General features: G+C 39.1%; 1 protein-coding gene across 2 annotated transcripts in view; it reads left to right on the forward strand.

Annotated features, from left to right (window-relative positions):
* GRIA3 (glutamate receptor, ionotropic, AMPA 3) overlaps positions 1 to 22,921 on the forward strand; it is a 152,821-nt gene that overhangs the window by 23,634 nt on the left and 106,266 nt on the right. For both annotated transcript variants that reach the window (XM_010568971.1, XM_010568972.1), the window contains exon 3: positions 11,249 to 11,488. In XM_010568971.1, the coding sequence (XP_010567273.1) occupies positions 11,249 to 11,488 (240 nt within the window). The remainder of the gene's footprint in view (positions 1 to 11,248; positions 11,489 to 22,921) is intronic.

Genomic DNA, 22,921 nt, shown 5'->3' on the forward strand with positions numbered 1-22,921 from the left:
GTTAGTAGAGACTAGGGAAGTGTGGAAGTGCCACCGTGTAAATCAGACTAAATCATCTGAATACGCCTAGTACAGCTAGGTTGTAATGCATCACTGAAGGGGGACCTCCTAGCAGAGTGAGCCTCTTGGTGATTTGACCCCCAGCTCTGATTTAGTGTCTTGAGCACAGTCTGTGTCTGTTCATCAAAGCACCTAAGCATGTGCTTAAATCTGTGCATGCCACTTTGGGATCCAGGACATTTAGTAAAACCTTGTTGGTGTCAGTGAAGCAATTCTGCGCATGTAGAATAAGGTTGATCAAGCTGTGGTTCTTCAGGTGTGTGCAGTTCTAGAGAAATTCAAGTGCTGCCCCACACTGCCGCTGTCTCATGACACAGTAGGTTTCTCATGAGGACTTGTAGGACCTCTTGAGTAGAACCAAAGGGCTTGCTAGTCTCACTTTGGTATGAGGCATTTGGCTCTTCTCTGTCAGGAGAAGATGCGGGAAGAGTCCCACTTCTCTTATCACCATCACACATACCGCTGCAGGCCACAGTCTCATGCTGTTGCTGATGATGAACGAGATTGTTCTCTGCTTATGAATGTAGCAGGGTCTCATGGAACACAGGAGAGCAATGGATTTGCACCAGGTTAACATTTCACTATACAGTTGGCTGCGAGCAGACTTTGAACCAGTATTTAAAGCTACAACAATGTGTCCAAACCCTCTGAGATCAACAAATAATTTCAAACTAGGCCTGTCTGACTTGGCCGCCCCTCCTTGTCTGAAAGGGCAGCAGTCAGTTAAGAATTAACAAGTAGCAGTGTGACTTTTCTTCCACAATCAGGCTTTTGCTGTGCCATTTCCATCAGTTTTGGCTTCCACATTATTCAGCTGTGCACCAGACAACTCTTTTGTTATGTGCCAATTAACCCAGCTTGATAAATAGTGATTATGCATAATTTATACAGAATAATATTCTTGTTGTTCCCTGTAAATAAGGCACTGGCTTAGCAGTGGGTACTGGTCTGTGAATGACTGTCAGATGTGATCGTGAAGGTCCAGGAGGCTAGTGGAAGGACTCTTGGGACCATAAGGCAGATAGAAATGATAGCAAGAATAAAACTAGATGGGGAGGGGTGCTTTTGTTTTTGTAAGGGGAGTTGGGATTTTGGTTGTGCAGTTCTGTAGTTTGCTCTTTTGGTATACTGAAGTCCGTGGGAGCTTCCTCGATGACGTTGGTGGGTACTTTATTGGACCCCTAAGGAGCATCTTCAAATGATTTCCCTGGCTGCTGAAGCCAGGTTTTCACAGCCATTCTGTTTCCTCTTCTGCATTAACTGATCTGAAGTCTCTCAGACTGATAAGCTGAGAGCAGTGGGACACAAGGAGTGGGTGAGAATTGCATAGCCCCATGAACCTTGAGTAAACAGGGGGAGGAGATACGGAAATGTGAAATCCAGTCCACTGGTCCGAGATGTACTCGCAGTGACAGCACTTGCTGGAATACTATTGCAGAGCCTCCAGAAGAGTGTTAGGGACTGTTGCTTTGGGTAAACTGGGCTGCCTGTCAGCCAGCACCATGCTCTGCATACATAGAGCCAACTGGAAACCCTCCAGAGCTGGAGGCTGCTTGCACAGCTGCTGTTTTGGCGATCACATCCCCTTTCTCCTTGGACAACCTTAATCCTGGCATTTACCTCATGGTGAATTTTACCCAGTTCAGTGATTCCAGGTGTGTTTGCCATTTTGCCGCTTCTATCTCATCCTCTCTAATGTATCCCCACAGGCCTATAAATGGCACCACCTCAGCAGACTCAGCTCATCTTTCAACGAGCTGCCAGAGCCTTCTTTTGATTTATTGCCTTTCGCCACGGTGGCCCAGAATGAAGTCAACTTCTGAAATCACTTAGGGAAGGATCTGCTGAACAAGCATACATTTAATAATACGCCTTTACCTTTTTACTTCCTCCATACTGGGGTGTTCCAATGAAATAAGAAATCCCTTCAGAGTGTTGGAGTGCTGGAGATAGCTGCTGATGATTCGCAGCTCTGAGGCGCAGCATCGCCTTTAACTGCTGCGCTTTGATTCAGCCCTACGTTCAGCCTAACATCCTCAACTGCAAAATGCTGCCGTTTTCTGATGAGCGCGACGTATTTTTTCTTCATACCACAAAGGGCTTGCTTTTCTCTTAGCCTGTTGTTTAAAGTATTGACAAAATATGCGAGATAGATCGTCTCTGAAGATGTAACAATAGCTACATGGGTACCCCATGGTGTACCACATCTTGTCAAATTCATATGAAAAACACTTTTTTGAATATGTCTTTTTTTTCCAAAGCGGAGTGCTTAATGGCTTGTTGGAACTCTTATTACTTTGAATAAAATTATAGAAACATTCATGATTTTTATGTTAAACTATTAAATGTTACTATATGTTTATTAGAATATGCATATTAGTAGAGTATATTGGCCACCTGTAAGTAAATGGCTGCTAAATTTCCCTGTGTGTTATAACAATAACTTTTGAAAGAATAGGGGTTTTCATACTTTTCCTCTGACCAACATTTTTAGAATAATTGCTTCAGAAAATAAGAGCTACAGTTGCAATCCAAAGTGATCACAGCATGCTGGCATAACATACTAGATTAAAATGAAAAGCATTTCAAATGGTGCAACAGATGGAAACAAGTTATTTAACTCAAGTGTGTGTTACATATTTGTGTTGCATGCACACTGTCCATGTTTCTGCAGAGATCAGTCATGAAACAGGAGTTGGAGCCTCGGATGTGGAGAACACAAATGGTTGTTGTTTGCTGTGAATATATTTAGACTCTTCTGGGGAAAACTTTGCCAGGTCCTCTGGCTCCCTCACACAGGTGTTAGCTCATGTTCCATGCTTCAGGGAGAAAGGAGTGCATGTTTACGTGGACGGGATAGACTAAGCCTTTTCTCAAAGGGCAAAAGCTCAATGAATTGCTTTACATCCACATGTTAAGTCTCTAACACTCCCTAAATTTGAGGCCAGTGCCTGAACTCTTAAGCATCCAGGATCGTGGAGCTGCCTATCAGGAGCAGAGTGTTGGCATTGCACATACCGCTGTTGTTGGCAAGGCATTTATTATCCTGGAGAAACTGAGCAGAAACATCTCTTCGTCAAAGCACAAAAGGCAGATACCAATGCCTTTCCATTTCTCTCTAGCAGTGAGTTTAACTGCCTACGAAGAGAAGCGTCTTGCTGCTCCTCTTTCAGGTATCTCCTTTCGTGTCAGGACCAGCGTAGGCAGTAAGCGGAAGAGCTCACAAATAACACAAATCCACAGCATTTAAATCTGAGTTCTGCAGGAGTGTTACAAAGTCTTCTTTCTAAGAGCTTTTTGTTTTAAACAGTATGGTATGTATTTGATGTCTTCCCTTTAAAACTAAAAGGAATTCTCCCTTGTGAGCAGCTTGTGGGGGTGGGGGGTTCAGGATGGAAACTGGTCTGGTAACAGTAGAAGATCGTGGATTGCCAGGATGGGTTTAAAACCAGAAAACTTGGCTATAATTTGTGGTGCTTGATCTGAGAGCTTGAACACCATGTTGTAAAGACACAAGCAAGATAATGTAGTATTCTGATCAGCACATACTTAAGTATAGTCCTCAAATACCTAACATTTTTTAAATCATCCTCCAAAAAAATGAGTTGATTTGCATGGCACATATATATCTCCTTTCACCTTTAATCCATTTTAAGCTTTAAACCCCTATTTTGCTTCCCTCAAACTCCAGTAGATTGCTTATACTTCAAATTCATCATAGCTTTTCAAAAGGAATGTTCTCATAGAACTCCAAATCCGTGGTATTTTAAAAAAATCAGTGCATAATAGTGATCCCAGTTAAAACAAAATCTTTTTTATGATTTGGACCTACTGATAAGAGGCTGACAATTTTCCTGGAAACTAGGTGGATTGACTCCTGGGTTTCTTCCATCATCAGAAACGTGTTGTAAATACAGAGATTCTGAATGGTAAGTGGTTTGGGGGGGGGAGGGGGTGTTTTGTTTTGTTTTAATGAAAGTGAAACATACATTATAATTTGGTAGGTTTGCAGGACAAGTTACTCATTTTGTGCCTGAGTTTCATCAAGGTTCTACAAAACTATTTTTTTATTTTATTTTTTTTTAGCTTTGTGGCCAGTAACCTGAAAACAGAGGTAGCTCAGACTCTACCTAATCTTAGGTTTGGAAGCAGCTTGGGACCTAAACAGAAGTGAGTAGGTAATAGCAGCACAAGTAGCCTAGCCTGTTCCAAGCCACTCAGGCCACCTGCAGTATGTTCTCTGACTAGATAAAGAACACCTTTCAGAAAGCTAAGCACAGCTTTCTCAGGACAATCAAGGTCGTGTTCAGCCTGACTTTCTGTCTGTTTTACAGTTTGGTGCTCAAAGATGTCCTTGTTACTGAGATTTTAAATATATTAGTTAGTCTTTTAAAATACCAAAGCTTTTATTTGCACATGCATCAAATTGGCAGTTTGGGGGCAGAGAGGATTTGGTCCTGGTTTACCTTTGTCTGAGTAAAGTTACGCTAATGGACAAAGTACATCAGGCCTGAGTGAACTTCAGCTACCTCTCTCTGAGTGCTTTCTGAAACTGTGCCTTTTGTCAGCCTTTCTGTCTAAAAGGATCTGACTTCAGTTACGCACTTCTTTCTCACGAGCAGTCATTGCAAGTCTCGACCGGCACCTATTAGCATCACAGTGTGCATGAGGTTTTGTGCTGCTGGTGTTCCTACTAGCACTGCTACAGCCTAAGTGGCCTATTTTTATTGTTGCAAGCTGGCATTTTTCATACGCTCATAAAATTCACACAAATGTTTCGGTGTGAAGAGAAGATCCAGCACGCAGCAAATTCATGTACATTGTTAGGGTTTTATTTGACTGTAGTAGTATATATAAAGGCCAAAATGTGTAAAGTTTAATGAGTCAAGTCATGTATGTCATAAATAATTGGGCATACTGAAGGAAACCAAGGTTGTGGTAGTATTTCTACAGCACCCAGCACCCAGGAGCTATAATTGTGGTGAGGGTTCCAAAGTCATCCTCAAAAGCGGATAAGAAATAAAGACTCATTTAATAATGCACACTGGAGTTGTGATAGGGTGACAAAAGTAATCTTGAACAGGATCTTGACCAGAGAGTGTTTGGGGATGCTTGGATCTGGACATTTGTTTTGGATTGCTTTTCAGTAAATGGTTTGTAAAATATGGATTAATCCTTATGCCTTTCATTTGCAATTTAATAATAGCCCCCTCCCAGTGCCTGAATCTACTGTTTTTACTTTATTGGCTCTTCTAAAAAGAAATGCAGACCGAAGGAAGTGTATATGTTTGAAGAAGGCACTAGATAGAATGAAGCAAGCCGAGTAGTTCTTTTTATAAAGAACTAGATAAAACACACTGCATTTATATCACTAAGAAAACTTTTGCCATAAATGAAGTAACAAGAGTAAATCATAATTTTGTTTTGCGCTGTGCTGTGAGGTTTTGGGTTGGGGTTTTTTTGTTTGGTTTGGGGGGATTTTTTTATGTTTGTAAGGGCACATCCTTTGTTAGGTAGGATGAGAAGTGATGTTATAGCCAATATCTCAGGAGGATTTGTATCCAGGTTGTAACTTCCTTGGTTCCCTCCCACCCCCAAGAATATTCACTACTAACTATTTCAGAAATGGGTGTTTTCAGAAATGCTTCTTTTCTCAGCTGAATTTTAAACAACTCAGTGGAATATTTTCTTCTTGACAGAATTCAGTGTCTTAAAAATTTTAAATGCAAAAGGTAGTTTTATTTGCCATAGGTAAATGCAGTTCATTTTTAATTTTTAATATGATGAGTTTGTCTTTAAAGGAAGCTCTCAAGTCTGATTGTGGAGCCCCCCAAAAGTAGCTCACTGCTGTGCTGATCTCCTCAGGGCTCAAGGAAGAGAGAGTGTGCCTTTTCATTCGGTGTATTAAAAGGAAAGGGAAAGAAAGCACTAGAGGCATTGTTGGTCTCTCTAAAAGCCTGTATGCTTACTGTATGAAGTGATGTTAATGATAACTCTTGCATTATTACAGCAAGGAAGTCATAGGATGGAGCCTTAGATAGCAAATAGCAACTGCTCTGAGATATGCTGCATATTATTCCATTATAAAGTAGTCCCATTAGTCTGTTGGCAGAGGCTGGCAGTGAGAATTGTCTGGAATCCAAGACAATTGGCAGAAGAAAGTGGAGGGAATAAAATTATTTCACAGCTGAGGGAAACACAGAACACAAAACTGAGGAACTGGTATGAGCAACGCGCAATAATGTCAGTTGTGATTGTGCTCCTACAGCGCCTTTCATCCCAAAGAGCTGTATGATTATCAGTAAGGCAGGCCTTACAGTGCCCCTTTGACAAAGGTTAATTTCGTCAGACCTACTTTATAAGAAATTGATGTGAACAAAGGGGAAATTACTTGTCCATACAAACAGTAATGAAGAAGGAATAGCGTCTGAGGTATTGTAACCTCCAACCCCTGACTCTTAATGATATCTAGTGGAAATGGTGTATTAAGATCCATCCTTTAACATATTTCTTTTGTTGGCTTTATACATCTTTTCTTTAAACAAGCAAAAATCCAAACCTACTTGTAAATGTTCCTAGTCATGCTTCAGTTGTTTATAGTAAGAACTGGAATTTAAAAAAAAAAAAGAAAGAAAAAAAAAAAAGGTGTCAGAGAAGTTTTGACTTCAGCTTCCAGGCAATAGACAGTAGAAATGTCAGAGCCTATACAACCTTGCTGTGTTAGGAATACTCACAGTCACTAAAAGGTAGAAGAACTAAATACCATTAGAAAGCAAAAAATAAATTTTAAAAGGACACAAAACATCAAATAACATGTGTGAAATGGGGCATCTTTTGAGTTTCTGGCCTGGAGCTTTCCTGGGGTCTCAGTGAAAAAAAATCACATCTGGTTAATCTTAGCAAGTTTCTGTGGTGGGGCTGATTTGACTGGAGGGAGGATAGAACTGCTAGTAAAACAGAAGACTGGGATTCATTGACTTACACTGATGTTTAGGATGGCTCAGCTGCTATTCAGTACCGAAACAAAGATTTTTATTTATTTGAGTTTGGTCTGGGTTTTTTGGTTGCCCTTTTTTTTTTGGTTTGGGGGGAGGGGGTTTAAGTAAATTCTGCTTACCACTGTGATCACTCTGGCTCGGAGCATTTTCCCTCCTTGGCAGGAAACACTTCAATCTCTCATGACCTGGAAGTTTCTTACCTTCTTTTGACATGCTTGAGAATTCACAGGCTTCTGTCATACAATCCATTCCTTTCCTGAAAATGATGGCACGTGGCAGCTAACTTATTCCAAGAACAAGCCCAGAGTTAAGTCTCCATTCATAAATACTCACCTTGCACCTAATGCCAAAATAACGGCTTACTATGATCTCCTGTTGGATAACTGCTCCTCAGGACGTCTGTCCCATGTTTGTGGAGGTTGCAACTTTTTCAGATCAGGTTATAAAGCAATTTGATTATGAGCTGTCCTTGGAGACAGATGCGCATACACAGTATTAATAACTATAGTTAAGAGCAGTTTCATAAAGGCATAGCTCAGCAAAAAAAAAATTGCTTTTTTTTTTTTTTTGAGGAATAAGGTTGCTTCAGGATTTGTCCAAATCACTTCTTTAACAGCCAAATTATGTGTTTGACCATCTGCATTTTTCAGATAGGGGAAAAACAAACATAAATCAACTGTGATTAATTAAGGGAAAATACCAAAATTCTTACTCAAACATGAGGATTGTTCTGATTGTCAATAGAAAGTAGTTTGAAAGAGCTTAAAGCTAAGGTTTATTTAGCCTTTTTTAAATTTTGCTTAAGGCTCAGTGGTGTTAGAATAATAATTTAATTAAAATGAATGTAATTATGTGTTTGGTTTTTGGAAGACAAGTAACAATATGGCTGTGGGTTCATGGATGTTCAGTAGGCTCATCTGATCACATAGGAGATTAGGTCACAAACTAAATAAAAGACCTAATGCTACAAAGTTGTAACAAAATTGTGAGTTCAAAAATGCAAATGAACATTGAGGACCAAGATAATTGGCCTTTTAGCTTCTCTTTATAAAAACAACGGTTTATCTGCCTTTTAAATGGGCCAGTAAAATTGAATTGGCACCCTACAGTGCATGCAGAATAGATAGTCAAGAAGAATAAGCTATAATAAGCAGAGAAGCTTAAGAGATGAAGATTTTTCAAAACTAATAGAAGAGAGATAGTCCGTAAAAGTGTTAAATCTTAAAGATCTGCAGTGAATACAAACCTGAATCAGGGGAAATAAGACTGGTCAGGGAGGTATGCTTGTTAGAAGATATTGTTGGTGATCCTCCAGAATTTTTAGGAAGAAAATTCACAGATATCTGAAAGGCCAACTCAGAAGCTGTCACCTGCGCTAGGATACTCCATGCAAGCAGCAGCTCCATGTTGGCTATTAGGTATTGTTTGGAGAAGGTCCTGCTAACAGTCAGGTTGTTCACAGACACTGATTTTTTTCTCAGATTACTCACAAATTGAGAGTGGGCTCTTCGCATAAATGAGCAAGAGCACAAACTGCTATGAAAATAGATACACCTTAATTCAGTATTTTAAAATAGCCATGCAAGACAGAATTTTGTCCAAAGGACAAAGACCTTGAACCATTTTCAAACTGTTGACCACAGTGCCTAGGTGCCATATCGCTAAGAACAAGAAAGAGCACAAACCGGACCAATTCTCAGCTGGTTCCCAGCACAATGCAGAGGAACTGGTCCATGCTGGAGCCAGCCACTGTCAGTTACATTTAGCCCTGCACCTATTCTCTCTACTGACTCTTTGAGGTGTAGGAACTAGCAGTCCTAATAAGAGCTAATCTGTATTCTTCATTATAGTCCTACACTTAGATAGCATGGTAGGTTTTCTGAGCCCCCTTGTGACTCTCTTTTTCAGATACTGTCTCCCTGTAAATCTGAGAGATTTTAGTGGAGTCACAGTTCAGAAGTATTCAAGAGCCTTATACCTTATACCTGATAAGAAATAATGGGTGAACCCAGGATTGTTTGAAATACTCTGAGTTTTTAGGGTCAGGAGATATTTGAAAATATGTTTTGTTTGCATTGCAAGAAGGGATGTTTCCTGCAATACTTGCTCTTCTCTGCTTTCGCCGCAGTACAGAATCTACATAAAAACCTAGTAAACTAGGCCATTAATAAATATGTAAAAGAAGCCTGGTCTGTGAGGTACTGACTCAGTGTATGTGAGGACACCCAGCTCCGCTAGCCCCACTCCAGTGATTATTTCCATGAAATTAGAGGGCTTACATGCCACTGAAATGATTTGGAGACTGCCAGACTTTCTAATGTAGTCTTTATTTTTCCCTTTTTTTCACCTGTAAGTTAATGCCTTTTATTTGTTATTTCAGCAGATAATTTTTACGGTAGCTTTTCTACTTTATATCCTGCTGGTATATAGTTTAACAAAATGCCTTTTGAAACAGTGTATTTAATTCCTCAGTCATGCCTCTGGGAATAAATTCTCGCTGTATTATAACTTCTTTTATATCTTTTCCTTACTGTGGTTGAGAACTTCGGCAAACTTTTTCTTTCAGAAATCACTGCTTCTTATTCCCTGTCTGTGCCTCATGTGCAGCTCTTCTGTCTACACCAGCTGTTACTTGCTGCTGGTATCCACGACTGGTCGTGTCCTGTTACAGTGGCTTAAACACTTAAAGAAATTCCTTAAGAGCAGTTCTATTTTTGCATCTGGATCTCCAGGAAAAAAATAGAATTTCCCCACCTGGCTACCTATTTGAGGTGTTATCCATGATGCTGTATCAGTGAGCTGATATGGTGGAGAATCCTTTTTAAAATTACTTTTACAGGCTTTAGTGATTCTGAATGGTAGCATTTACGGTAGGAAATGTTTCATGATGGTACTTTTGGAAGTAACGATGCTGTATATTTCTGTGTAGAAGTCATGTCTTCTTTACCGGTAATTACTTCCCCTTGCTTTTTGCAAAGTTAAATATGAAGTGTTTTGGCAAAAGTGGTTAATGGGGCTAGTTGAAAATTGTTGTTAAATCCAGTTCTTGACAAGCGAAATTGTTAATGTTGAATGAACATTTTTCTGGGAAACTTATCTTCATTACAAATGGAACTTGCTCATCTCAGTCCAAAAATGTTTTGATTTAGAAGTGCTGCTATGCTGTAGCATATTTCAGTTGTACAATCTTTATTATGGACCAGAGCCCCAGCATCCCACATATCAGGCTCCCTTGCTGTCTCTGATGCAGTCTCCCTCCATGGAAAGAACCCAGGGTCGCAAGAAGCTTGCTCTGTTGCTACGGAGTTGAACAACAAAGAAACTCTTTTCCCTGCAACTCCCGTGAAGTTGACCACGTTTATAAATTGAAATACTTTCATTTTTGTCCCAAGTGGTCATTGCTAAATCTCTACAAAGTATGGGAAAGGAAGTGTTTCCCCAGATAAGTGCATGTGAAACAAAACACCCTTGACTGCATTTTGCTTATTTTCTGGTACTAGATGAGTTCTTCAGGACACCAGAAAAGTTAATGACTGAAAGCCTCCTGGTTAAGGGATATCAACTTTCATCCCATGAAGCAACAATATGTGTTCCTTATTTGTGTTGTCATTAATGAACCATACACGTTCCAAATTGCTTCTGAAAGATTTTAACACTCAGTTAAGAAGCCACCATAATTTCTCACTGAAAAAGACCACACCCAGGTTTCACACAGAGATTTCAGAGTTGTGGGACTAGAAAGGAATAAAACATCCAGATTTCTTTGAATCAGATCTGAATCAAGGTGGGATACCAGGGAAAACTACATCTTAACATATTGACTTTCAGGCAGACCTGACATTTGTTATGTAGCTGCTAACAGGTGGTACTCAAGGGAGGGAAGGTATTTTACAGACAAGCAATGTAATCCCATGTTTGTTTTTAAAGAATATGGAGAGATTAGTGGATTATAACAATATAGCAGGACAAATGGCAATCAAAAATGTGCTCAGGCCAGTTTACTTGTGACAAAGTTGGTACAACTCACAGCTACACTGAAATCAGTATAAATTATCTCATAAATTCATTCCATCTGCTGCAGCGTACAGAATAATTTCAGGATTGCTTAGAAGGCTTACTTCAAACACACTTTAAAAGTTTGTTGCATTCATTATATGTCAGATTTTAACACCCCTGTCTGTCTTTGTTAGTCTGTTCACAGTTTTCCAGAGGAGTTTACGCCATCTTTGGATTCTATGACCAGATGTCAATGAACACACTGACATCATTTTGTGGAGCACTTCACACATCCTTCGTCACACCCAGCTTCCCAACAGATGCAGATGTGCAGTTTGTCATCCAGATGCGGCCAGCATTAAAAGGAGCCATCTTGAGTCTCTTGACTCATTATAAGTGGGAAAAGTTCGTGTACCTCTATGACACTGAACGGGGTAAGCGCCATCATTTTAAGTGATTTTTCTATTTCATAACTTGCTGTAAGTATTACCAGGATCAGCATGTGCAGCCCATCCCTATTTTCTTTTGGATGCAGATAGCACATTCTGATGGTCCTAGAAAACAAGTTTATTCTGAAGAAACGAGAATAAATGGATAGATGGAAAGAAGGCATTTTCATATTACTGATCATTTGTAAAGAGGTTGTTTGGAGGATAGTGTTAGCAGTGTAAGCATTCGGTTTGGAATACCTGGTTTCCATGGAACCGCAGACTCAACACTTGCCAGGGTTTTTGAGTCCTTGCAAAATAAATAAAGTCAGCACTACGAAGTAGGCTGTTAAGCAAGACCTTCCGCTGTGCGTGACATTGCAAATCCCACACCACTTTACATAAATGTGCATTTCTCCTGTCACTGGACAAAGACAATCCATACTAGGATACACTCTAAAGATGTCTAGGCATCAATAATGGTCTAAGAATATAACGCATAAGATGCTTTAGGGCTCTGCTGGAGAAAGGATGCTCTAGATATGTCACATGGATATCCAGAGATGAATTTAGATACATGACAAGAATGACCAGAGATAAGTTTTTACTAAATGAAAACATATTAAAACCAGTGGTTTTATGCTTAAGCCAATTGTTAACTACTAAGAAGCATAAAAAGTAGCAAATCCTGTCAAAAAGAGATCTAAGCATCAGAAACCATTTCCTGTGAGGAATCTTGCATATTTCTGTGGAGCAGCTGTTGCCACCTGCTCTAAGTGTACAGAATTTGCTTGGTTACAGATTTCACCTGGGTAGCATTTTTTGCATCAGATAGATGTGCCACTGCCCTTCTCACCAGCTTTATGATTAACAACTCCAAGACCTTCTTCGGGTCAAAGGGGTCTGGCTAGAGCCAACGAAGCTTAGAGTCCATTCCTGGTTCCCATGACAAAGTTCTGATACCCTAGGCTACTGCATATTGATTAAGATCAAGTCTTCTGTGGCTGTGCTTTTCACACTGAAGATTAATAGAATCACCCAGCTAAGGACATACCATATGTTGAAAGAAAGCGATTTTTAGTCTGATTTTAGGTGAATGCCAAGAGTTCAGAATTTTCTGAGTGATTTGGAGGTGTTAAATATTTCTAGCATTGAGAAATGCTAGCTATGAGATCAAGTAGGAAAGTATAGAGAAGTTAAGAATGCCATTAGTTTTTAAATCTTTCAAAACCACTAACCAAACATCCATATTTTTGGTTTAGTCCACTTTTAAATGAAAGCTCTTGTCAGTATGCCATTTGTCTGAGTAAGAAAGGTTTGATGTGACCAAATGTGATAAACTTACAGCATGCAATAAAGTAAAATGTCAATATGTTCCAGGACTGATGAAACTTATCATGATTAAGGCTAATAAAGTTTGTTTTGGAAGGAGATGCATCAGTCATCCAAGGTCATGCCTAATAAGAAATTTGGCACTTCAGACTGGAAAAATCATCCAAAACAGTGGCAGTTTCACTAGAACTTGTCTGGATGATAGGACTATCAAGCTAACTGAGATGGTGACAGAAGTCACGAGGGAAGACTTGCAGACTCAGAGTTGCATTTTTCTACAATCCTCAGTGTGTACAATCTTTAGGTAGACACAGTCTAATCATGAGCTTATTATGATGTCTGATCCCTTTGGAACAGTTTGGGCTGTGTCTAGGCTTCATTTTGCCTTGTTCCTACTGAGATTTTAATCACAGGTTAAAACACAGCTCTTGCTGGTGAAATTAGCCCCAGGAATCTGACTTTACCTCTGTTGCCTTCTGCCCCCTGTCTTGACTTCCCATGCACATCCTACTCACAATCTTACAATTACTAATCAAAATCATGTTGTGAACCTACTGTGGCTTGCTAGCTGTGTGTTATGTCAGACATTCAGACTAAGTGTCAGAGTGCGAAATCTGAATTAGATGATAGTGCAGGTGACTGAAGGATTGTAAAATGTAGCTCAGGGTTAGAAGATAAAGGACAGCTGTATCTTTAGGAGAGAAGAGGCATCAGTGGTATAGGTAGCTTGATGATGGGCTTTGAGTTGTTTAGGATAACCTTACCACATCTTATCTTTCCTTCCTATACATATGTTCTTGTTGCTGTTGTTTGATAACATATTTGCCATCTTTTAAAATAGAAACAGAGATGAACAGCTGATTATCTTCAGTTACTGCTGATTTAGTGAGGTTAAAACAAACTTGGTAGCCGTCTTATCAGAGTTATAATTGCTGTATTCTTCCAGCATTAAAAGAAATTAAGAAGACTCATATAGGAGGGAGAGGCAGGGCAATTAGGTACTGAGAAATAGACATCAGATTCCTTTGCTTGATGAGTAGTAATTGTGGATGACAGCACCTGAAACATTTAGCAGTTCCAGTAGGCTGCGTAATTTCTTGTGATAGGCCTTCAAATACAAAAAAACATCCCAAGATGTTGAATAATAATAATGGTAAATGACTCCTTGTGTGGGGTAGTGAATAGGCTGTACATGTTCCTATGTTGAGATACCACTGGAAATGAAAACACTAGAGCTGTAACAATTTTTAATAATTCCAGTCTTAGATACTTTACTGCTTTGGGGCACAAACACTGTAGAGAGAAGGTGTTAAGCAGTTTACTGTCAGTTCCTGAAATAAACTGTCATTTAAGTACTGCCTTTCTATTACAGTGATTATCTCACTGGCTTGTTCTGAGAATCTGAGAAATCTCAAAACATTAGACTATTCTTTCTTATGTTGAATATTAGTTATGGACTAAATTGTTCTTGCAAGTAGTTTTACAGTGTTCTGCTGAAGCAAAACACTGACATGTATTAAACATTGCATTGACTATTAACGAATACCCCATCATATTACAGATGCCATACAAAACTGAATAAACCTTCTTGTGGTTTTATACTGCTTATTGAACTATTTCAGTTTAAGCTTAGGCAAATGGAGAATCAGCTTTATAAAATTGTTTTCCTTGAGCAGTGGCTTCTTTCTTCTTTGCCATCAAATCATATAATCATATGGTTTCCCCCTTGGTGACATTAGGCACAATACTGTGATGTTTGGCTCCTGCAGTGAAGACAAAAGATAAATCTCAAACAATAGAATAAAGTTAAGATCTGCAATTACATCAATAGGTGGTGAAGCTTTTAATCCAGTGAGTTAGTATGTACATTGTATATGTTTATATTTGTAAGTACATTATTTTCTGTTGCTATGAGATGACTGAATGTTGCAGATTGTGCTCTCAAATGTATATTTATGTGCAGGTGCAAAATTCAGTTTCTTAAAAACTGCTAAAGCACACAGAAGGAAAAATAAAATGTGAGATTTATGAATTCCAGCAGCAAGAATTATGTCTTATCATTGCTTATTTCAGTTGCTGGACTTACTCTTCTGTGAAGAAACTGAAGTTTAAGAGAAATATCAAATTGCATGTTCTTCTCCTAGTACCAGCAGAAAAACCAGATTATACTTTGCAGAGAGTAATGATGCATTAGGAAATGGCTGCTAAGGGAAGAAAGGACATGAGGCAGTGTATAGAAGAAATAGTCATATGTTCATTCCATGCCATGTGCTTTTAGTTCATGTGAAAGGGAAAGGCAGGGTTGATTTCTGTTTGTATTAACTCACATCAGTAAGTTGACACTGTTGGTTGCTGTGATGCGTGCAAAATAGCTGATTAATTATATGGTGCTAACTGCCTCAGTAGGCTTCTCTGCAGTAGAACTAAGACTAATTAAGATTATGTCAGGATGAAATGAGATGGGGTTACATGCAGAAACCTATTAAGAATTTGAGTAGCACTTGTCAGGAAAGTCACCTTTTGCATCTCATGCTGAAGACTATGTTTCATCAAAAACCTCAGGTTTATTTCTAGTCTTCAGGTCTGTTTCTCCTCTTGCCTTACTTTACTGTAAATCAGATGTTATTCCACTGAAGTCAGTGGGCCGGAGTAACACTAATATGAATGTGTGGAGAGGTAAGCTTGTGGTTTCCATAGTCATCTTAATGTTGTGTGAAAGTGTGAAGCACTTCTCATTTAATTATAAAAATGGTGTGATAGATTGTAATACCGAAGCTTTTGTTTATTTAAATTGCCATAATGTTTCTTAAGTAACATTTCAGTTTATTTTTGCCTGAGAAACACTCTTTGGTACAGATTGTTCACTTTCCATCTGTCAATACAACACAGGCATTTTGTCCTAAGTTACTTTGATTTGTCATACCTACTGTGCACAAAGACATTGATTTCTGTCATGCAGATCATTTAAACAAAATCACACCAAGTGATTTCTGTGATGTGCATCAAGTCTTCTTCTTGCTCTGATTTCCGCGATGTGCATCAAGTGTTGCTTCAGACCATAGGAGTCATCACAGGACAGGAAAGTGACTTTGTGTACCTACACAGTGGGAGCTCAGTCTAGACAGAGGTACAGATAGATCACAGTGTTTATGGCATTGTAATCAAATACCTCTCTAACTCTGAAATTCTTCTGTCATTTGGTTTTGATTTAGTCTGTCAGTAGGTATCTAGCGATACCTAAAATCAAGGAGAAAAAAGCTTTGGTAAGTAGGGTTATCATTGGCTAATTATTTTTTTTTAATTGTTTAACACTGGCTAGATGAAGGCTGAGGCATGGAAATGTTCATCTAAAGCCCCAGGTTATGTGGCTAAGAAGAGTTGAAAATATCTGCTTTAAAAGCAGTTACATCTTTAATCTTTACTGCCACAGAAACACAAAAATTTGACCTGAACATAATGGATGGGTAAGGATGCAGAAGACCTGAAAATACAGCTTCAGAAAATGTGACCTGTCATATTCCTCAAATACAAACCCTTCTGGTACCCTGTTGCATAAAGAAATGCCAGGTAAAGAGCCAAAAAAAAAAAAAAAAAAAAGTGCAACTGTAAGCTTCTCAATGATTATGTGTAAGGCATCGAATTGCTTTAAACTGGGTTCAGTACAAGGCAATGAGATCTGATTCACTGCTTCTGCTGAAGACAAAGAATAACTCTTCTGTTTAGTTCTGCTTTTACAAAATGAGGTTAGTTATCTATTGCTATCAAAGGACAAGACACTTCTGTACTGCTTTCCCTGGAGAATGAGAGATTGGAGCTGATAAAAGAAGCAGTATGTAGAACCAGGCTCATTATATCTTCCACAAAATTAAATTGATAGATTTTTTTTTTGTATGAAATAAGAGTTGCACTGAAAATTACTGATATGTAGACCATAACATTCTGTTCAAAACATCTGGGGTAAGATTAATTATTGTGGAATCTAAAAAGAATCTGCTTTAGTACCTGGTAGATTCCTAGGGATTTTGGAATGTCAGGTTCTGGTGGACTGAGTCTCTGCTAAAAACAGCAATGAAAAATGTAATCCAACACAGAATGACTGACTTCTGTTTATAAGCACCTTCCATCAGCAGACAGGTGCAAAAGAACTCCTCCTTCCACATAGCTCATTTGTTAAACTCTGTATTGTCTTTCTGCATGTCAGGAACTTTTATCTTCATTTATAAAGATCATTCTTCAATAAAGGGGAAAAATGAAACTCGTGGTAGCAGCTACACCAGCATTAGTAAACCCTGAATTCAGCACCTGCTGAACAGTCAAATGTCAAAAGAATCAATAGCTGAGCTGTTCATTAATATGGTTATTCTTCAGAGCAGGAGAGTTATTCCACTAGCTGAAGAACTGGTCTGATTCCATTGCATGAAGGGAAAAGGATTTAAGGCTGGCTGACAGTTTTCTCAGAATTAAACATGGGCTTGTTCCATTTTAAAATTGTAATTCTTGTTTGCTAGTATGTTTATACCTGCTTAATTCTTCTCAGTTGCACCTATACGGTTGATGCAATATATTTTGCTTACACTTTCAAAAGTATGAAAGGATTTAAAATCTTGACATTATCTTCTGTAAATATCAGTCTGTGCTGAAGAATAATGGAACATACAAAGCATGCTTGGAAGCCTATAAAACACCAAAGGTGACAAAATGGGGAAGAGTTACTGCAAACCTTGATTCTTCTGAGTTTTTTGGCTCTTTTGCAGGAGTGTTTTGGACAGCAGCCCAGGATCATGGGAGTGGTGACATGTAGACAATATCACTTGCTAGCGTTTAGGTAGCTATGTAGATGAGCTGTCTCATTCTCCTTTCCCACTTCTTTATATACTGGGAAATGCACAGCAGGAAATAAAATCTTGGCAAGACCTCCCGAGCTGAGGCTTGGCCTCCATATCACAGGAACAGGCGTCACAGGTCTGTACATTCAAAGAATCATGTGCCCCAGTAACTGCCATCCAGAAATTTTCTTCTAAGTCATGATGTCAGCCAAAGGCAACTTGCAGCATGGCCACAAAATGCTGCATCTTTTGCAAGGCTTTCCTGAAAGGATATGATGTAGGTTCAAGTTTTCAAGCTCTGGTACAATATAAAGTGCACACAGTATAAAGACCCTTATGGTAGAAAATCCATTATTTAGATTTAAAGAACTATCATACTTCATATAGTTATGTGCAATAAGAAAATTATCTGTTTCCTTCACTATCAGCCTTTTGGGAACGAGTGATTTTACCATCTTATAATGACTAGAATTTGTATTTATATAGAACAGAAAGTCATAGATACTGCTTAGCAGTGTTTGTGTGAAATACAAGTAATTTACCCTGACAAAGAGGCAAATCTTGACATTCTTATTTAGGGCACATTGCTTCGTTGCATTCGGCAGTATAATGTATGAACTAAGGCTCTATTCAGGAAACATGCCAGAACCTTAACTGAAATATTCCAGGACTGCTTTACTGTTTGACTTTACTGCCTAAATGTGTTCGGGAATAATCTGAGCCTGAACAGTTAAATCTAGCTTTTGATAATCACTCTCCATTTATTCCCTCTGAAATCTCTAAAGTCTCATACAGACTCCTTTTATCTTGGTCTCTGTGGTACACAGATACAGAAGAAAGCCCTTTTACTGATCCTTCTCCAAACAAACATTCAGACCCTGCGTGGGAGAATGGTTGTTGGCTGGTTTTTGGGTGGACTGAGAGCCCTAAGCGTTTTTCTCCTGATCTTTCCCATTAGCTGCTATTTGTTTAGCTTATCCCTGGTAATCACTTAAACCGTTTTTCTAGCTTATGAACAAGAGGAGTGAATCAACTTTGAAAGTCATCCAGCATGAGATGTATCATACTGGCAAGACTAAGATGCAGCTAAAGACCAACAGCATAGAGTTCATGGCGGTATTCTGTACTGCAGCTTTGTGCCTCTTTACAAGTTTTGTGTATAAACAATGGGTTCGGTTTGGTGTTGAGATGCCCAGGGAAAATGCCTGAGCATCCCTTGAAGCTGTTGGAACACACACTACTATCAGCAGTATTGTCCAACAGGTGGAGTAACTGCACATGTGCAACAAATCTGCGTCGTTTCGTGGAGCCCCTGAGAATAAGGAACTGTGTCAGCCCATTCATGAAGAAAAGCAGGAACACGAGAGCATTGTATGTCAGAGCCCCGATACTGCTCATGCGGTGATGATGTATCGTCGATTCTTCCATCCACACATAATGGTGTTGTGGTAGGGTATTATGGTAGCCTCACTCAGGCGGAGCGTGAATCCAGTTGTAGCTGAGAGAGCATCAGAATCTGACCTTGCTTTACGTGAAATCAGCTTGTAAAACCAAGTCAGAATATTCAGGGTACAGAGTATGAACGGGAAAGTCCTGCATAAATAATTTCTGGAAGCCTAAAGCAGGATATGTGCTACCCTCATGGTCCTAACAAAAGCAACTGGAACTCTCGGGAACATGAGCTGAAGCCCTGAATATCTTGCATAGTAAACAGAACTAGCAGCATTGCCACTCACCCATGCCTTAGAAATGAAGTCTGCAAACAACTGTATTTATAAACTGATTTGTGTAAATGCATGCATTTAAATACTTACCTTTTCATAAATATTCATGTTTTATCAACTTTTGGTATAGCCATAACATTTAATTTTTTTATTGTATGCGCAAGTAATTTGAGTGGCAGAAGCTTTTGTTCTCAGTTGATTTTATGTGTGTATCGGCAAGACTTAAATGGTCAGAATCTCACATTTCCAGATTTCTTGAAACAAAGCTAAAGTTCAAGACAGTTTCCAAGTGCAAGTGGAGGGGGGGGAAGGGCTGAAAAGACACATGAGAGGGGTTGTTGGCCATTTTGCTCTGAGACAAGGGCAAGGACTTGACACAAAGCCAAGCCTTAATGGTGATGGAAAGGCTTTGCTTGGAACCAGAGGAGATGAGGTAGAATTTGTTGATCTCGGGGAGGAGATGGGACTTTTTAGACTAGAAAGGAAGGGTATAGAAAAGAATACCTATATGTGTGTAAATTTTTATCAAACCTATTTATTTAACCCTTCTTACCCAACAGACCTAGTTTACTTAAAGTTACTTTGAGTTACTTTATTTTGCATCTGTATATGCAGCGTAGCTTTAAAGACTGGAAGCCTTTGGTGTCTTTGGCATTTGGATGCTCGAAGCAAGGTAGGCTAGCTTCACCTGGGGAGTTGCACTGATTCTGTTCGTGGAAGTGAACTGTCTCGCTGACTTAAAGTCTGTGTAAAGGCCTTAGTACTTTGGGTGGGACTGAAGAAAGCAGCACTGTTTAGTAATGGAGTCAAGATGAAGCAATTTTCAGGTAGGTATCAAAAAGAGAGATGTGTGACATGGCATTAGTATGTGAACTTTACTATGAATTTCAGTGGAGTAGCATGTTCTGGTTATCACGTGTTTTCCAAAGAAAGAGCATTTTGACATCCTATACCTTAATGCAGTTAAGATAGCAGTATTTAACATGTTAGTATTCTTACAAGTTTTCAAATTTCATCACCTTTCACTGGATCTTGACTGTACGTTTACTCTTCCCATGTGTCTTTCTTCACCTAGAAATAGTTCATTCTTAACCTGAGTGACAGCTCTTATTGGTGGCCCATGGTATTTTGTGGAGCAATGGTTGTTTGTTATTCACAATGAGGGAACAGATTCTCTACATAGGCTATGAGAGACCCCACACTTTTGTGAGCATGATACAATAGTGAGATGATGATCTTCAGCCCAGACAAATAATCCGTTCACCAGGTGAAGAACTTCTGCAGAATGATCGCAGGCTGTTGTGGCTTAATGGAATGACTATAATAGTTGCAAGTGGTAAAAAACACCAAACACAAAGGAGATTTCTCCAATGCTTGAAGAATACGTGAGTAAAATGGAGTATCTCAGCAAGTCAGTAAATCAAAGCTTTTCCTTTCATAGAGTGGTCTCAGATACTCCAAAGCAGGTTCTCAGCTAAGCAATGACATGTGCTTTTCTCACTACCAAAAGAGAGGCTTCATATGCAGTTTGAATTTCTTTTGATACAGGACTAAATAGCATGCTGGGTGAATGGTGTGTAAAAATTTAGCTTTGTTAAAGGCTTTGTGCTTTTGAAGTGATTTTCATTGGATGGTCTCAAACAACAGTGAATGAAGATCAACAATATCTGTGTGGGGCCTGCAAGGGTTTTCAGTCCTATTTTTCAGGTGGAAGAATTGATGTACCGATCAGCAGGTTAACAACCTGATCTTCTTCTACTTACGTATATGGAAGTACCTTTGTTGAATTGAAAGCACAGTGAGCTTTTATTTAAGGGATGTGCAGAACGTCATACTGGAAGTCAATGGCTATGGTTACTAGTGAAGAACAGTTTTTCATATTCCTACACAAGAATTCCCTTAAATTTTACCATGAATTTCCCTTCTCACCTAGAAAAAACCTTGAGCCTTTGGAGAAACTCGTAAGGGATTACTAAGAAGCTTTGCATTTAAGATGGTTAATTAAATGGTGTTTGCCATAGAGTTTATATGAAGGAATCCATTGGTTATAGCTTCAATACCTTCCTTCATCTGTGACACTTGGCCCTTTTTAGATTTAACTTCTTCTTTCAGGCTTCAGATAATTTACCAAACTAGTTTGACCACATCCCTTTTTCTTCCCAGAAAATATCAGCTGTCTCAGTAGCATAAAGATGACTTGAATGCTTTGTAGAAGAAAAATAAATGTGAATGCGTTTATGACAAATCCACTCAGCTGGCAGGTAAAATGACCTCATTGTAGTTAGGTTAAGGAGTTTTTAAAGGATTTTTCTCTTACGGAGATAGATTTTTCTCTGGTTTCTCATGAGACATTTAAAATCACACCCTTTCCTTTTCTTTTCTTTTTTTTTAACTCTCCTCCTTGCAATTGACAGTAGGACAGCACTGTGAGCCTGCATTTCAGAAGATGTATAAGACAGTGTACTACTGTAGTACAGTGGAATGAAAAATACCTCCATGAAGTGATTAAGTATTAATCTCTAAAGAAAAAAGGGAAAAGTTCCTGACATTAATTTTGTACTCAGTAACAAGTAATTATTCATTTCTTCAGCTCTAGATGCATAGCTTTTCCTGGCCACCTCTTCTGCTTTGATTCATGATGCAAAGAATCATTGGGAGAGAAAGGTGACCTAAGGTTTTATTCCTCCTGATCCTGAGCTCATCGTGTTCACAGCCTGTTGCTTCGCACTAAAAAGTATTTCTGACTTATTTTGGTTGTCAGCCGCCCAAAGAAACAAATCACCAGTCAGTGATTTGCATAGTATAGCAGCATTTAGGCAGGGCCCCTCTTCAGTTTGTTAAAAGTGATTAAGCACAGAGTTGTCATCTCTTACAACAGCAAAATATCCCCTTTATTGCTGAAGTGTTTCTCCTTCAGTTTTTAGGGCCAGATTCCTCAGGCAGCACTCTGCAAAGCGGGTGTGCTGTGGAGTCTGGATTTGCACGTGAAGTACATCTGTGCTCCCTCCAGGTGAATGGGCTGGAGCTTAAGTAAGGTGAGGTGCCTTTGCCAAGGTAGTAGTAGTTTAGTGAGCAGTGTGGGCTAAGGCATCATATCTGAAACTGAAGAATTTAATAAGCCAGAACTGTGACTACTGGAAACAGAACTCCAGTTCTGTTCTCTGCCCCAGCGCAGTGATCTGTGCTAGAATGCTTGGTAAGCTATGAGCATCACTGTTCCATGCTGACATGATAAAACAGCATCAGTCTGGAAAGGTTAACAGATACCAAGCAGTGGTTGTTAAGGTTTCTTAGGAGCTCCTGAGGTGTTGTTTGCTTTGGGGGTATTTTTGTCAATGCCGATAATAATAATATGCAGTGAATTGCCAGGGCTGTGACACATACCAGATGTAAGAGGACTACTGTTATTTGCATAAAGTGCTAATATTTTTATAGCATTTCTTCTGCTGCTTATGAAGTTATTTCTCCACTCTCTATTCATTTTCAGGAGAGCAATAATTCATTTTTGATAACTCAGATTTTGATAATCTGCCCAACTGTACTCGAGAATGGGTTTA

Source organism: Haliaeetus leucocephalus, unplaced genomic scaffold, assembly GCF_000737465.1.
Source record: "Haliaeetus leucocephalus isolate CR32 unplaced genomic scaffold, Haliaeetus_leucocephalus-4.0 Scaffold262, whole genome shotgun sequence".
In the NCBI taxonomy this organism is placed as follows: Eukaryota; Metazoa; Chordata; class Aves; order Accipitriformes; family Accipitridae; genus Haliaeetus; species Haliaeetus leucocephalus.